Below are 18346 nucleotides of genomic sequence, written 5' to 3'. Positions count from 1 at the left end.
ACTCACTCATGCTAGTTAGCCTCTTGGCAGAAAAACGATGCCAACATTCTAAATAGATTATTACTAAAGCAACGACGAACTCTTCAAGACTAAATGGATTTATTCACTTCCAAGTCTTGTAATTACAACTGGGAAGCATTTGTCTGGATTTTTATTTAACCTATTAAAAGGAGGCTTTTCATTTCAAGTGTATTTCAAAGAAGTGCAAATTGCTTTCTAAAGGGAGTTTTGGCTAATGTTAAATGAAGATTCTCCTCTTGTTCTGGCACTATCAAAAGCAGCATGATGTACTTGTAAATTCTGCTCCTGCTTGGATGGTGCGAGCAATCCTTCCATCTAGCCATTAATTGTTTAATCAAATCTGACAAGAGTTCTTCACTCAACCTGTTCTTGGTATGAGAAACTAGTAGTTATAAGACAAGCAACCGTCTCCAAAAAAACAGCCGGATCAGCAGGCAAAAAACACAGCCTTGTAGGTTTTAATCTTCTACCTTGATTGAATTCCCATTACTCCTTTTCCACTACATTCAACCTCTCAGTTTCAATGACGCATCCTCTACCATCTGCTTACAGCCTTTAACCCCTACATGTGCAAGATGTGCTTCAACTGGTAGCAACTGGATGTCTGCTGACGTTTAATATCTGTGATCAGCAAACATGACAAACCCTGAGAATAATGCATTACAATTACTGTGAGTGCCTGCAGATGGACAGAAAAAAAGTCAAGCAATAAAACAGAACGTAATGGCAAAACTATGACTTACGTGTGAACATGGTCAGGAACCAAGGAATAGCGTAGAGCTGGAAGAGAACAATGATACAATCAGTGTGTGCACTATGCAAAGCTAAATGCATAAATATACTACTGTAGGTGCTTGGCAAATGGGGGCTTTGGTTTGCAAACCTACAACTTTAATAAAACACACCCAAGGCTCCTTAAATGATTTTACCATGTGTCGTTTTATATACAAATTACAGAAAAAATCCCCCCCTACCTTTACATGTTTCAAAACTTTAGTTACATTGGCATTGGTGATATTTCTATTTCTAAATGGAAATGATCTATATCTGTAACATGCCATACAGCAGCAATGTACAGGGGGGAATGGTTACTGATTGTACCTGCTCAGCAGACTGCACATTGGAGAGGAAGCATGGTAAATGACCAATGTAATGCAAGTGGCTCAAGTGATTTGTGGCGCAGACACACTAGGTGAACGGACAGTGGCCCTCATTCAGAGGCGGTCACAAGAAGCGATCGCTCTCTCTGAATGAGGGCAGCCGCTTCATTTTTGAAGTGCGGCCTCCTGGTCGTTAGTTAAGCTGTGGGTTATCACCCACAGCTTAACGACCGACCAGGTTGATGGTCGCGATGGTGATCACCATCACGACCATCGGGGCTTGCGACGAGACCCTAAGGTTGGGTCTCGGCAACTGCAAGCCCCAGGGAGCTTTCTGCTCTGATGGAGCAGGAAGCTCCCCACTGACATCACTGATTATGTCAGTGCGGCCGCCCACAAAATGATAGGAGGAACGCCTCCGTTTTGGAAACCACCCCCCCGGCCCGCCTACAAAACAGGGCGAGCTATCGATCAACACCGACAGCCGCCACTTTTGTAGTGAGAACAAGAGCGAGAGAGTTTCTCTATCGCTCCGGGGCTTTCGTACGCACAGTGCGGCCGCTGCGCGTGCGCAGGGCTACCCATCGACCCGGTTGCGAGCACATCGGTGCTTCCGACCAGGTCTGAATGAGACCCAGTGTGTGCTTAGAGCTAGCACTGAACAGGTCACACATTCAGCTAGATAGCATCACAGATACCAGATTACAGGTATGTTAGAGAGCACTTGTGGGATGACTGATACGTTTTAAAATTATAAAAAAAAAATGTAAGACAAGAACATCTAAGAATTGGTCTGGTTTTTTTTGTTAATAATATGATAATATATGGCATTATAACCTTGCAATATCCCTAAGACTATATGAAATAATAAGGATTTTCCCTTGTTGTTTGTATGTCTTGTTAAAAACAAGTTACTTGAAAAAAAAAAAAAAGAAGAATATAAGAAATTAGTGATGTTAACTAAAGTTATACACTGCTTTATCCCACCAGTGTGGAGTGTGGTTACTAGCATGACAACTCTACCGCTAACCTGAACAATCACTGTGTCATTTCTTTCATATTTTAAGGTTAGCAACAGCTTGCCATCTTCCGATACAATACATTATATACAGTATGTAATATGATAAATAAATATATACATTTTACCTTTATGAGCAAACAAACGATTACAGTATGGTATGAAAAAAAATCTTACCAAAATATATGAACCGAAGACATACAGTATAACGAACAGGGTCTCTTGCCCAGTGTGCCAATTCTCTCCCCCAACTCATAGGGGTAAGTGTAACAAGCCTGAGAATTGCTGGCAGTTGAAAGATGTTGGCGACTGAACCGCTAGATTTAAAAAGGGCAATTTTTTAAGGGACACAATCAACCTGTTTTTGTCTTTTAAAAAATTGCCATTTTAAATCTAGTGGCTAAATTGTCAAAATATTGCTGCTTCCTGCAACTCACAGTCTGTTACACTTACACATAAAAGGTACATACACACACAACGATTTTTTGAACGATAATCGATAACGATATAGTTTATCGTTCAATCGTTGAAAAAATCGTTCACTTTCTGAGTTTAAACGATGAACGATTATCCTTCATGCGCGTTCACGTTTGTAGTTTAGTCAGACTGACCAACTGAATGATTTTTATTAAGGGAATATGCAAAAATTGTTTGTAGTTCAAAAAAATCGTTCTTTACACTTTAAAAAACCTGACAGATAATCTGACAGATAATCGTTCAGAAAATCGTTGGTAACAAAATCGTTGTGTGTGTATGCAGCTATAGTCTTACTGTCTGTATAGAAATGCAGTGCATAGAACATTGCAAAAATCAGAAATCAAAATGCAAGTTGTTACTTATGCTGGGCAAGATCTGCCGAATTCTGGATAGCCCTGATAATTGTACAGTGTAATTACCAGTCTGTCAGACATGCTGAAATCATCCAGCATGTCCGAAAGATTCAACGCATCTGACGTTCACAGGGGAGGAACAAGGGAAAGGTTTCTTCCCCAGAGGAGGAACGCAGATACAGATGTGTCCTCATACACTACGCCGCACAGTAACACCAAACAGCCCTGTATGCCAGGTCCCGAGTGACTCGGCTTGTGCCGAGTGTCTATTTCGCTCAAACATGTGTCTTAGACACACTGCGATGCAACAAACCACTTAATGCGACTGCACTGATTAATTTGACATTCAACACATGTACATCTGTGCGCAAATAAGTCTGACTCTGTATACGAACTGCTACAATGCAGCAGACGCGGCTTTTTCTCATGCCAAGCTCTGTTGTACTTAATCTGCGACTTTGTACATATTTAAAACAAATTCCTGAGCGGTTAAAGTCGCAACCCATGTCTCTAGTACAGTTTTAGTGGTGTTTTGCTGCATCTGCGAATAAGATGCAAATTGAAACTCTACACTACTCAGCGCAAACCACACGCCAAAAGGCTCTCACACTGCATGATGTATTGAGGCTAGTTGTAGAAGGACACATCGGTATCGTGGCCATACACTGTAAAATATCTCACAGTGGGCCCGATTTAGAGGTCCATGCAAATCGATGTTCACATAGTTGAGCAATTATTTACCACTGCGCTAAAAGTTCTGAAAACCCCCTATGACACATGCTCAATGATTCTACTGCGATCAGGAGAGCCAGTATCATAAATGGTCTGCAAAGTGCTGGTCATTCCTGAGTGGGGGCCTGAAGTGAACGCAAAAAAGTAATGTGGATAAGTGAAACTACAGCACTGTGAGGCATAATGTGGACACTACAGCACTGTGAGGCATAATGTGGACACTACAACACTGTGTGGCATAATGTGGACACTACAGCACTGAGAGGCATACTGTGGACACTACAGCACTGTGAGGCATAATGTGGACACTACAGCACTGTGAGGCATAATGTGGACACTACAGCACTGTGAGGCATAATGTGGACACTACAACACTGTGAGGCATAATGTGGACACTACAGAACTGAGAGGCATAATGTGGACACTACAGCACTGTGAGGCATAATGTGGACACTACAGCACTGTGAGGCATAATGTGGACACTACAGCACTATGAGGCATAATGTGGACACTACAGCACTGAGAGGCATAATGTGGACACTACAGCACTGTGAGGCATAATGTGGACACTACAACACTGAGGCATAATGCAACACTGTGAGGCATAATGTGGACACTACAGCACTGTGAGGCATAATGTGGACACTACAGCACTGTGAGGCATAATGTGGACACTACAGCACTGAGGCATAATGTGGACACTACAGCACTGTGAGGCATAATGTGGACACTACAGCACTGTGAGGCATAATGTGGACACTACAGCACTGTGAGGCATAATGTGGACACTACAGCACTGTGAGGCATAATGTGGACACTACAGCACTGTGAGGCATAATGTGGACACTACAGCACTGAGAGGCATAATGTGGACACTACAGCACTGTGAGGCATAATGTGGACACTACAGCACTGTGAGGCATAATGTGGACACTACAACACTGTGAGGCATAATGCAACACTGTGAGGCATAATGTGGACACTACAGCACTGTGAGGTATGTGGACACTACAACACTGAGAGGCATAATGTGGACACTACAGCACTGTGAGGCATAATGTGGACACTACAGCACTGTGAGGCATAATGTGGACACTACAACACTGAGAGGCATAATGTGGACACTACAGCACTGTGAGGCATAATGTGGACACTACAGCACTGTGAGGCATAATGCAACACTGTGAGGCATAATGTGGACACTACAGCACTGTGAGGCATAATGTGGACACTACAACACTGAGAGGCATAATGTGGACACTACAGCACTGTGAGGCATAATGTGGACACTACAGCACTGTGAGGCATAATGCAACACTGTGAGGCATAATGTGGACACTACAGCACTATGAGGCATAATGTGGACACTACAGCACTGTGAGGCATAATGTGGACACTACAACACTGAGAGGCATAATGTGGACACTACAACACAGAGGCATAATGTGGACACTACAGCACTGGCTGTTTTTCAACTTGCCATGGGCTCCAAAAACCCGCCTCTGTAAGTGCGTGATCCCAGTTTCCACCCAGAACCGTCTATTCAGCCTTCACAAATAAATGACTGAGATGCATACGACTCAATCGTCAGATGGCAAAGATTCATATGCAGCCGGTGACAAATGCACAGTATGCTGGAAACCTGAAGATGCGGCCACATTAAAATTTGCGTGCCACTCAGAATCCAGTTAGCTAAACTGATAATCCTAGAGGTTTACACATTTTTCCAACACAGAAATTCAAGGTTGGATTATTCTGATCAATACATGAATTAAAAGTGCATGCATTTGTGTGTAATTTGATTTATTTGGTTCTTATCAATTTTTATTTTAGAACACCTTTAAGGCCACATTTACTCCGAGATACAGAAAATTCTAAAGGGTTCACAAACTTTCTACAGCCACTGTATATATCATAAATACATGTTAAGTTGCCAAGGTACATATCTCAATATAAAATAAATGCTAGGAAGGACAATTTATCTGGAACCTGGTATAAATGTTTTATTTAGTGGAAAATAACACTTCAATATACACATGACATATCAAAATGCTAATCATTCTTTAACATTTTAAATTTTTTAATAATCACAGTGGAAAAGCACACACAGCAGCTAGAAAGTCCCAATTTTGAAATAATGTAATAGTAAAACAAACAAAAAATAGAAATTGCATTTTCAGACGTGCTGTGCTATATTTTTACATCACGACAAAACACGATCTAAGATTTACTAGAGATTAGCAGCTGCAATATTAACAATACATTTAATGACAGGAAAGCGATTGGACATCTGACCACGGTCTAGTACACTTTAAATGGTTTTTTGCTTATTTCCCACAGTAGAAAAAAAATAGAATGAAAGGCCGCTTTTATAGGCACACAGTGCCCTCTAGTAGCAGGAAAAGGTAAAACTAAATTTTAGGAATGATCCTTTTCTTAAAACAATTCAACACATATATAAAATTTTAATAGACATACAGTATACAAAAAAACTCTCCCAGGTATAATAGAAAGGCTAGGTTTGGGATCGAGACGTGGGGTGACTGGGTCGCTTCAGGACATCATTGTACTTGGAACTGTCATTTCTTACCAATGTAACACTTAGTAGCACCCAAAGTACTTTTTAACACTTCCATTGCTATTTGTTTTACTAATGTAACACTTTTTAGCATCTACGCTGCTACTTTTTACTAATTTAACACTGTTTAAAACTTTTACTGTTACGTATAACTCACTGGTGGGGTTCTGGGGCGGTTTGGTTGTATTGGCCCGGGGGGTCCCATGTTCTGGTCTTGAACCTTTGGAATATTAGGGACCCACCTGACGCGGTAAGAGGGATTATATTTTTGGCCAAAAGTGCTAAGAACCTCATTTGTACTCCATGTTAAATTGAAGAGTTCATTATAATGGTTCTGATTGTCAGTGTTCTTAGTGCTTAGAGTGTGCACCTGCATTTTCCTTTTTCTGTGTGAAACTATAAGTCTCAGCAAGTAACACCTCTTATTATGTTTAGAATTAGGGTGTACAGTCCAAGCCACCCCCATCCCCCATAATGTAAAGGCTGTAATACGAGTATGCTAAGCTGCACGCGGAATCTAAAGAGTATGAAACATGCTTATATGAATTTAGCTAACATACACCCCTTCATTATATATGCTTTATACCTAATTGATTGATTTATATCACTTTACGGTATTCTTTCACCTACACAGAGCACATTTTTGCAAGCAGACTGACAATCCTATATTCTTATGGGACTGCTGGTTGTTCGGCACGATATAGATGCTATATCGTGCAGAGTATGGGCATGATATCGTACTGCGCCCTCCTGCAGGGTCGTACATCGCATCCCCAGGTCTTCCTGCAAAACCATCTGACCTGGGATGCGATGTACGATCCCAATCAGATGAAGGAGGGGGAAGCCGGCATATCGTGCGGTGCCCGTGACAGCACGATCCGTCTGCCGCTGCATCGCACCGTGTAAGGGCACGTTTATTAGCTTTTCCTGGTATCAACAACCCTATTGTATGTGCCACATGAATCAGTCTGACCCATTTTCTCATCACTAACTACTGTTTGACTGCCACCATTACTGGATTACACTTTTTTGATCATTAAAGTCTGCAACAAGAGGTAAATTTAAAGGTCACTAATACATAGTAATCATGAACTTATGAACCTAAACCAATCTACAGAGTAGAGATTTTTTTCCTGTATTTGTCAATTGTACTCAGATTCATCTTTATAGGCCCAGACTATCTCTGAGCTGCGCTGTGGTCTGAAGTAAAAGGAGTGATTGTCAGTCTGCAGGGAAAGTGAGTGTGTAGGTGGGGAAAATTAATGTAATGTGAGGGTTGGTGGGCGATTAGTATACGGTAAGGGCTATGTATACATGTATTGTGGAGTCTAAAAAGGTCATTGGAGTAAATAGGCACATTTGTGAAATGTGGATGCTATTAATTTAATTTAATGTTGGAGCTGTATGTTGGTTGATAGTCCTATTTATTGAAAACTATTATTTTTATGTTGGGGCTGGTTGGGAGGAAATAAGTACATTTGTTAAATATGAATGTTACGGATTTATTTTTAGGGCTGTTTGGGGGAAGGGAGACTGTGAGTGTTCACTCATCTCTAAACTTTCCAGGAAGAGAATATTACCGTATACTTCTACTGAATATCACAGCATACAGTCAAAGTCAAACAATAGGCCATGCTGCAAGTACAGGTAGGACAGAGGCTGTATGTGTCTGTACACACTGTGTGATCTGGTGTACGACTGCCCAATACATCGTTCCCCAGCCGCATCCAGAAGCATGGTGTCGGCCATCTTCAAACTGGCCTGCGCTGCAGGCATACAGTCAGGTGCATAAATATTGGGACATTGACAGAATTTTCATATTTTGGCCTCTATTCACCACCACAATGGCTTTGAGATGAAACAAACAAGATGTGCTTTAACTACAGACTTTCAGATTTAATTTGAGGGTAATTACATCCAAATCAGGTGAACGGTGTAGGAATTACAACGGTTTTTATATGTGCCTCCCACTTTTTAAGGGGCCAAAAGTAATGGGACTATCAACTCAAAAGCTATTTCATGGACAGGCGTGGGCTATTCCCTCATTATTTAATTATCAATTAAGCAGGTAAAAGGTCTGGAGTTGATTCTAGGTGTGACATTTGCATTTGGAATTAGTTGCTGTCAACTCTCAATATGAGATCCAAAGAGCTGTCACTATCAGTGAAGCAAGCCATCATTGGGCTGAAAAATCAAAACAAACCCATCAGAGAGATAGCAAAAACATTAGGTGTGGCCAAATCAACTGTTTGGAACATTCTTAAAAAGAAAGAACGCACCGGAGAGCTCAGCAACACCAAAAGACTCAGTAGACCACGGAAAACAACTGTGGTGGATGACAGAAGAATTATTTCCCTGGTGAAGAAAAACCCCTTCACAACAGTTGGCCAACACTCTCCAGGAAGTAGGTGTATATGTGTCAAAGTCAACAATCAAGAGAAGACTTCACAAGAGTGAATATAGAGGGTTCACCACAAGATGTAAACCATTGGTGAGCCACAAAAACAGGAAGACCAGATTAGACTTTGTCAAACAACATCTATAAAAGCCATTACAGTTCTGGAACAACATCCTATGGACAGATGAGACAAAGATCAACTTGTACCAGAGTGATGGGAAGAGAAGAGTATGGAGAAGGAAAGGAACTGCTCAGTGAAGCATGGTGGTGGTAGAGTCATGGCGTGGACATGTATGGCTGCCAATGGAACTGGTTCCCTTGCATTTATTGATGCTGTGACTGCTGACAAAAGCAGCAGAATGAATTCTGAAGTGTTTCGGGCAATATTATATGCTCATATTCAGTCAAATGCTTCTGAACTCATTGGACGGCGCTTCACAGTGCAGATGGACAATGACCCGAAGCATACTGCAAAAGCAACCAAAGAGGTTTTTAAGGCTAAAAAGTGGAATGTTAAGCAATGGCCAAGTCAATCCCCTGACCTGAATCCAATTGAGCATGCATTTCACTTGATGAAGACAAAACTGAAGGGAAAATGCCCCAAGAACAAGCAAGACATTTGCAGTAGAGGCCTGGCAGAGCATCACCAGGGATGAAACCCAGCGTCTGGTGATGTCTATGTGTTCCAGACTTCAGGCTGTAATTGCCTGCAAAGGATTTGCAACAAAGTGTTAAAAAGTGAAAGTTAGATTTAGGATTGTTTAGCTTGTCCCATTACTTTTGGCCCCTTAAAAAGTGGGAGGCACATATAGAAACCGTTATAATTCCTACACCGTTCACCTGATTTGGATGTAATTACCCTCAAATTAAATCTGAAAGTCTGCAGTTACAGCACATCTTGTTTGTTTCATTTCAAAGCCATTGTGGTGATGAATAGAGGCCAAAATATGAAAATTCTGTCAATGTCCCAATATTTATGCACCTGACTGTATCTGAAGGAACGAAGCACGGGAGTGCACAACAATGTGTACATACAGGACAATAGGGACAATTCGTCATTCCGATTTGACTCAAAACGACAAAACGTCCAATATATCGTCTAGTGTGTACCCAGCTTTACTTGCACTGCCTTGCAACTTGTCACTTTGTTTGCACACGAGATCAACCACAAACATGGAAGCCTCCAGATGAGATAAGCAACAGGTTCACTTTAAGAACTTATACTATCGAATTGCAAATTGTGGCGGAAGAGACATTTGAAGAGAAGACAGCAATTTTAGGATCAATTACCACATTTTTTTGCAATTTGTTATTTAACTCAAAGAAATAAATATGTTCGTTAAACACTTTTCATACTGTAGTATATATTTTTTTTATTTCAGAATTAACCTACTCATGAATACGTATAGCAACTGCAGGCTGTAAGAATGTAATAGCATAGGGAAATCATTTAAAAAAAAATATTTCATTAAATAAATACACATATAGGCTATTTGTAAATGTACTACACATTTAAAAGATATATATTAAAGATATTCTATTAGGATAGTAGCGTAAACATATTTTTGCACTATAGCTGTTGCCTGTGGCTTCACCCACGATGAAATCGCTTCTGCCAACATTTTTTTTATTTGAAGTAGTATTGCTTTACATTGGGGTAATGTCGCGGGAGTGGCCCAAGTGATCAGCAGCACCTTCACCCTCCACTCACACCAAAGTCACTGTGTGCCCTATGCACAGACTGCTATGTATCCTATCCTATTCAAGTGAACGTGGGCCAAAGAACCTCTCCCAGCATCCTTTACTGCCCGCGCACATGGTGCCACACCTATCTCTTACATTGTCAATACATTTTGTTTTTATTATTGCTCAGCTTTTACTTGACGGATGGAGATGAAACAAAGTGCAGGTTATTTCTAGGAGTTTCCACTACAAAATGATGCACGAAAATTGGTTCAGTAATTTTTGAGCCAACTTGGAAAAACAGACACAACGTACTTATAATATTAGTGTAGATAATACTAATGACAATTACTTCTGTGTAGCAAAAGGCTTCATACTGACAGAATTATCAGCTAGGAAGTACTGCAGATCAGCAATGGTCTCAGCTGGTGTTGGACACTTACTATACTATCATCTTTCTGTTCCTGTACTCTCTGACCTATAACAGGGTGTAAATTGTATGCATCTAAAAGCACTGCTACTGGAATGAAAAGGCATACAGCCAATACATTACATCAAACTGGGTTTTATGCCTTTTCTTTCCACTGTAAGTTGAATCGGTTCTATTACAATAACTGTCACAGATGTCTGTCACAGCTCCTGTTGATGATGAGGCTGACACTGGAAACAATAACAGAGATTGTTCTCAGTGTAGAATATAAACTTTAACCTAAATATTGACTGAAATGTAAACAGATAAAAGCATTTTTCATTAAATGTTTTGTTGTTCTACATAATATTTAAAATGGATTCCAGATGGAAGGAAAGCTTAGCAGCTAAACACTATGAGCCATATTCAATTAGAGGCGAAGTTTTCGCCTGTCCGACTGTTTGCTTCATTCGCCTGTTTCAGAGGCGAATTTATTCCGTGCTCGTCCCCGCTTTTCGCCTAATTCAATTGCAAAACAGGCGAAAACGGAAATAGGCGAATGCGGAACAGGCGAAAAGTACTGAAAGAATTGGGGAAATCAGTCTGTACCCCAGAAAAAGATACATTAAGATAGTTTTATTAGGGCTATTAGTACACATCTATATTCATTCCCTATTTTGGGTACTTAAGTTGTGTAAATTGCTTGCTATTAGCGTCTAGGTAAAAGTGGTGAAGAATGGCATTGTGCTGTATTTTTGGGTGAAAATAAGTATTCCTGTCAAATTTGGGGTGCTTGAAAATGGGTGCTAGCATATTTTTATGTCTCTAAAGTGAACTTTTAAAAAATGTGAAAAATCCACCTGCTGCATGCACCTGCAATCCCCAAAACACCTGACCCATACTTGGGTACCCCCAAGAAGTCTATTTTGCTACTTTTATGTTTATCCCCCCACTTTTTATATTTTCACCCCAAAAATGACATGTCTTTTTTGGGGTGTTCTTAGGTTGGTTTTTTTTTTTTTTTTTGGCAGATTTGTCCTTTGGGGGGCTGTCCCAAGGGGTCTGAGTTGTTTCCCCACGTTTGCACCCCAAAATAAAGATTTTGCATTTCTTTTCACCAGCTATTGATTGGAGAATCATTTTTGGAGAATTGTTTCCACTTAGGCAAAATTGTCCTGGAACTGAATTTGGCGCATTTTTTTTAGGCAAATTTTTCACACAAAAAAACAGACGAATATGGCTTTTCGCCTCTAATTGAATTCCCCTCTATATTCTTAAATAGCCTAACTACTAGGATGATCTTTGGCCCGAAATTGTTAGTTTTACCCTGACATTCCAATACAGCCCTGCTATAAAGACAGTTTAATATAGTATCACTTCTCTACTCTACTCCATTAAATATAGCTGAAGTCTTTAGGAAACTGGCTCAACCGGATATAATGCACGTTAAAATCTGATATTTAATGTTTGTGTCCTTTTCGGATATTCGGATTAACGGGAGGAAATCAGTGGTGTTTCCTATGCTCCCTACCTTGTCTCAGCCGTCCACATATTCTCTCCCATTACGATGGTGTAATCAAATACCTTGGCAGTATGATTTCTCATGATGTAACACAGTATGTCTATGAATGTTTAAGCCCAGGTTGATTTCCTTAATAAATTGCATGTCTATCTGAAACTCCCTTTGTCGGTCACAGGCAGGGTGAGTCTGGTAAAGATGGTTGTTCTGCCCAAACTGCTCTATAAAAATTCAACACTCCTTGGTTTATCTTCCTTCTTCTTTATTCACTAAGATTGCTAGGTATGTTGCATCATTTGCCTGGGCTGGTATGCTCGTCTGATGCGATATTTTGTTTGTTAAATGTCGGCCGCATCGGGCAGTGTATGCCCAGCCACGGCCGATGGAGAGACATTTCCCCTCTTCCCATGGAAGGAACAGGGAAATGTCTCCTAGCCGGGGGCGGAGCGCAGATATCTGGGACAATACGCTGTGAGATATGCCTGCGATATCTGCAGGGCGACAGGCTGCCAGATAAAATGTCTGTTGGTCTGACAGGCATTTTATCTTGCAGTATATGCCCAGCATTAAACATACCAGTTAAGCTTAGTGGCATAGTGACATCAATGATGCAAATCCAATGTATTTCTGTACAGCAAGTCTGTAAGCTGTCATTCATAATCTAGAGGCATAAAATAATGTCAAATTATTTCAAGTTCCACCCTCCTAACAAATCAACATGCTGTAATGGGGTGCAAGGTGACGGACATATTTAGTGGCTGATTCAGAGTTTGGAGCAAATCAAAAGAAAGAGAGCAAATTCGCACCTGGACAAATCATTTACTTTATACGTGCAGGGTAAATACTGGCTGCATTTGCAGGTTTCAAACAAATACTGGGCAGCTTTATTTTTACACTGAAAGTTAAGCTGGCCACAGACATAGCGATGTGCACACGATCAGCCGATGTGTACGATTTCCATTAAAACTCTCCCCGGCAGCTCTGCACATGATCTCCACACATTTTGGTTTCCAATCTTCAAACGATCTCACCTGCATCGCCTCCTAGATTGTCAGATCTGCCCTACTGCACGGCAGATCTGACGATGCGATGTGCGACCAGCGGGGACGCGCATCGCATCGTGATCGTGAGTGGGGACTCACAGTTTACTCAGGATTTGGCCATATTTTACACGATCTGTCGTTCCAATGTGTCGGAATCGGCCAGATCGGGTAAAATATCGCTGTGTGTGGGCAGCTTTAGAGTTCAATTATAACATGCCCCTCCCAACTCTAAATCTGTGCAACCTGGTTTAGTAAAGGTGCAAATATGTTACTTTTTTTGTTTCTTTTATTGCATTGCTCCCAGGTCTGAATCAGCCCTTCGGGGTATATTATTCAGTTTAGTAATTCACAGCTTTTCAAAAACAACGTTGCTTGCTATTTAGAGAATTGTTTGTCTGCTTACTTTTGGAAGTTCATAGAGATGTTACCTGTGTGTCATGGACAGGGCTGGATTAAGGCTTGTGAGGGCCCCAGGGCATCTAAATTGAGGGGTCCCCCTCCAAGCCACACAGAGCCCCCACCCCCCTGAAAGCCCCACAGTGAGCAATCCCCCCGTCACATGAAGACAGGGGCATACGCAGGATTTATAAAATAAATATACATTTATAACTATATATAGATATAGATAGAGATATATCTATCTATCTCTATATATATATCTAACATACACACGCTCTGAAACAGTACACATACATACTTTCACTTGATGCAGCAGCTGCTGCGGGACCAGTACAGGTTGCAACAGGGGCCGGGCACCTCGATTCCTTAGTGTTTGCCGTGTTGGCTCTACCCCCGATGCGGCCAGTATAGGAGGGAATCAGTGTGTCAGGGAAGGGAGGCTCTGGGGGGTTTCTAGGTACTCAGAAACCCCCCTGCATGCGCTAGATGCTAGTGTGAAGCCATCTCCCCCCTAAAAAGCTGATGCAGCAGCACTGACTGTGCTGCTGGATTCAGTAGAACGGCCGCGGATGTTCCACCACCCAAGAACAGATGTCTCTGGACACCTATTCTCGGCAGGGTCACATCGACCCTGTGTGGTAGCCCCACTGTGTGCGGGAGCCCCTAGGGACTACCCCTGTCACCCTCCCTCCTTAATCCGGCCCGAGTCATGGAGAGACATCGGCTTAAAGTCCCCATACATCAGCAAACAATTGGGGCAGTTTGGCATTTTGCAGATGATTGCGAAAAAATATCTGCAATGTATGGGGTTCACAGATCGCAGATTCAGGTCAAGAAGTGATTGGAATTGGTAAATCAGAGGGCTGTAGATTGCTAGTGTATGGTAACAATCAGCTGATTTGCAGACTAATACTAGTAAAATGATGAGCCTTTCAAGATTGGAGGATCTATATTTGCTGAATATGATCTGCAAATCAGTGAAAAATATCTGTAATGTATAAGCACGGATTGGTGGATTGGAGAATCTTTAAATTAGGCCATGAGATATGATCCACAGTTTAACCCAAAGCACCGTTATTGCAGACTCTAATGAACATGGGTTATCATTCAGTGCAAAATATATAAAATTATTTCTAGCAAATGTGGAACCAGGCATTTTTAAAAGTGAAAATAAAGAAAAGCATTAATTTGGACGCAAAATTAATTATCTTCTGCTCAGTCTCACGGTTCTGTGTCTCGTGGCTGAAGCCTCTGTGATAGAACATGAATAAGAACATATCCCCATGGGATAAATGTCTGTTATCCTCACTGGTGGTTTGAAGCAGATCCTGAGGGATTATGTGATGCAGTACACTCATAATCAAATACATCATGGTGCATCTTGTGCTGCTTAACCAATTTCTCCGCTTTCTGCTTTAGCTTTCGGCTGTCTCTACAGCGTGCCTAATAATGCTCCGCTACCAGCTGTTAGAGCTTCTTTTTCTCATTTCTCTTTCATTTTACCAACTTAGTTCCATTTCATCATATTCACCTAATCACAGCATAGAATGTAAGGAGAAAGAACTGTAGCCACAAAACAGTTACTTCTCCTGCTAATACAGATATGTTTCACATAAAGGTAGTGACATGAAGTCTGAGGCCCCACCAAAAGTTTTTCATAAACAATTATAATGTTTGTATTTATATAAAATGTATTTAGCTTATAAGTAGCTATGTGTTTTTATATTGAAAGGATGTAGCAATATGACAAAATCCGCATTCACCTAAAGTAATGGCCCCCATACACTACTAGCGACGGATTGTTGCTATGCTGCGTTCCTGAGATGCCGGGTTGGAAATATTTGATCGCGATTAGCAAGTCGGTGAAATTTAACATGTATAATTTCACCGATTCAACGACGGATAGCGAAAACATTGATGGCCGCCAGTCGGCATTTCTGATGCAATCGCACAATCCGTCGCCTAGTGTATAGGCCCCTTAAGAAAGGTGCTATTACAAGATTTTTGTTTTGATTTCCATTGATTTTTTGAGTTTAGAGTGTATGTGTCAGGCTACACAGGTGTACAAGATAAGATTGTTGGTGCAATGCAATTACATGTGGTCTGACTGTACACTGTGAATGAACGTGAAGACCTAAATAATAAATTGTACACATAAGCATGTGCTGCCTGTAACACAAGGCCAACCTGTGGCTTCTTAGCCTTGGAAAAAGAAATAGCACATCACAAACTATTGTGAAAGCCAGTAACTAGTACTGAGAGGCACAGGCATAGAGCCAATACTTCTACTGACAGTATGATACATTACAGACACTCCGTATGTAGAACACATTCCAGAAAGGAGTATACCACACATTACAGCTCAGCAGTATTACGGAGCTGTAATGTGTGCTCTGCCAGTGATCAGTAAGGCAGTGCTTTAATCCTGACTATTGCCTAGTACCAAAATGGAGAACTGTATACTTATTTATGAGAAGCCCTATACTACTCAATAGTACGTGGTACTGACAGAGGATCCCCGGCCAGAGACATAAAATAGGAACCTTCTTCTATTTCCTATGTTTTGGAGAAACTAACAGTCCTAATGAGGCTGATTTAAACATCTAACTTTCAAGTGCAAACATGTTTGGATATGATGGTGCTTGTAGTAGTACAAGTGCCAACATACCTATGGCTGCCAGCGCATTTGCAGAACTGAAGCGCAAGCATGTCCTGCTATCCAGAACTCTCTGGGACCTGTTGTGCACTTTGGAGAAATGCTGGAAAAAACCCACACACTTTATTACCGCAATGCAAATGAAGTAGATGTGTAGTATCGCGTCTATTTATACAATTGGTTTTCCCACTATCTGCAGGTAGACCATGCTAAATCCACACTCTAATCCATGAAGTGACATGCCCTTAGTGTTTGATACATTTAAAGCATATTTTATGAAAAATCTGCATTGAGACTTAAGATACCTACAGGTCTGCATATTGTGCAAGAGCCTATTTATTTTAAACACAATTTTCATCTGAACTTCCAAAGTAAACTGTGTCCAGCTCTACATCAGCCCTAGTGTGTGCATGTTGGTTTACATCAGCCCCAGCCCTACATCAGCCCTAGTGTGTGCATGTTGGCTTACATCAGCCCCAGCCCTACATCAACCCCAGTGTGTGCATGTTGGCTTACATCAGCCCCAGCCCTACATCAGCCCCAGTGTGTGCATGTTGGATTACATCAGCCCCAGCCCTACATCAGCCCCAGTGTGTGCATGTTGGATTACATCAGCCCCAGCCCTACAACAGCCCCAGTGTGTGCATGTTGGCTTACATCAGCCCCAGCCCTACATCAGCCCCAGTGTGTGCATGTTAGCTTACATCAGCCCCAGCCCTACATCAGCCCCAGTGTGTGCATGTTGGATTACATCAGCCCCAGCCCTACAACAGCCCCAGTGTGTGCATGTTGGCTTACATCAGCCCCAGCCCTACATCAGCCCCAGTGTGTGCATGTTGGACTACATCAGCCCCAGCCCTACAACAGCCCCAGTGTGTACATGTTGGCTTACATCAGCCCCAGCCCTACAACAGCCCCAGTGTGTGCATGTTGGCTTACATCAGCCCCAGTGTGTGCATGTTGGCTTACATCAGCCCCAGCCCTACATCAGCCCCAGTGTGTGCATGTTGGCTTACATCAGCTCCAGCCCTACATCAGTCCCAGTGTGTGCATATTGGCTTACATTAGCCCCAGCTCTACAGCAGCCCCAGTGTGTGCAAGTTGGCTTACCATCTCCATTATAATAGCTACAACCCAACTTAATTACCATTTGTTTTACAATCCTGATATGTAGCCTGATTCAGATGTTGACACTATTTTGATGATGTTCACACAGTTGAGCGATTATCGGTGGACTGCGCATGTGTCTTAGCCGCGATGCGCATGCATGGTGATTGAATTGATCAAATGCGACTACATGCGACTACAGTGATTGACAGACAGGTGCTGTTTTGTTGGAGGTAACAGGGAGAGGCGGCAAAAATGCATGCATGTTGTGACCATTTTTGGGGCGTGTATTTGTCTACATCTGCGATCCGATACGCAGAAAATATGGCGCTAGTTTCCTCGGCCAGTCTGTGCGACTATAGAGCTAGCATTAGAACCGGCAAGATAAAAATCATGGGCGTTCCTGGGTGGTGTCTGGGATGTGGCCTAAAGTGAATGCAATAAAAGGCTTTCTCATGGGCGTGTCAGTGAACGCAGCTGCGTTCCCAAACACAGAGCCGCAGCAACAGAGGCCATGTTTAGCAGGAGTTCAGAAGGACACACATGCGTTAGCCATAGGCTGGTGCAACTGTTGATGGTGGACGTGATGGTGTGCCAATGGTGGATTGTTCAGAAGCATCGGTGGAGTGGGCGTCTCAGGTCTTGCACAGTCCGGTGAAAGGGAAAGGCTGAAACTAGAATTTGCATATTACTGTTGCTGTAACTCCGTCCACCTCAAAATCAGGTCCTTAATTTCTCTCAATTTACCATTTTGTTTTAAATTAGAATAATAATAGTTTATTACCCAGAAATGCAGCAGTAGATGTTAAGGATAGTAAAAAGGTATTGATAAAAAAAAAACTACAATGCAAGT

At 41.8% G+C, this 18346-nt stretch overlaps 1 protein-coding gene across 10 annotated transcripts in view; it reads right to left on the bottom strand.

Annotated features, from left to right (window-relative positions):
• The window catches only part of TBCK (TBC1 domain containing kinase), a 328992-nt gene that overhangs the window by 198508 nt on the left and 112138 nt on the right, over positions 1–18346 (bottom strand). For all 10 annotated transcript variants that reach the window (XM_088479472.1, XM_088479469.1, XM_088479464.1 and 7 more), the window contains one exon: positions 765–801. In XM_088479472.1, the coding sequence (XP_088335598.1) occupies positions 765–801 (37 nt within the window). The remainder of the gene's footprint in view (positions 1–764; positions 802–18346) is intronic.

Source organism: Taudactylus pleione, unplaced genomic scaffold, assembly GCF_031769625.1.
Source record: "Taudactylus pleione unplaced genomic scaffold, aTauple2 ptg000236l, whole genome shotgun sequence".
NCBI classification, from domain to species: Eukaryota; Metazoa; Chordata; class Amphibia; order Anura; family Myobatrachidae; genus Taudactylus; species Taudactylus pleione.
Note: the sequence above shows the minus strand (reverse complement) of the source record. Positions and strands in the feature narration are given on the sequence as shown.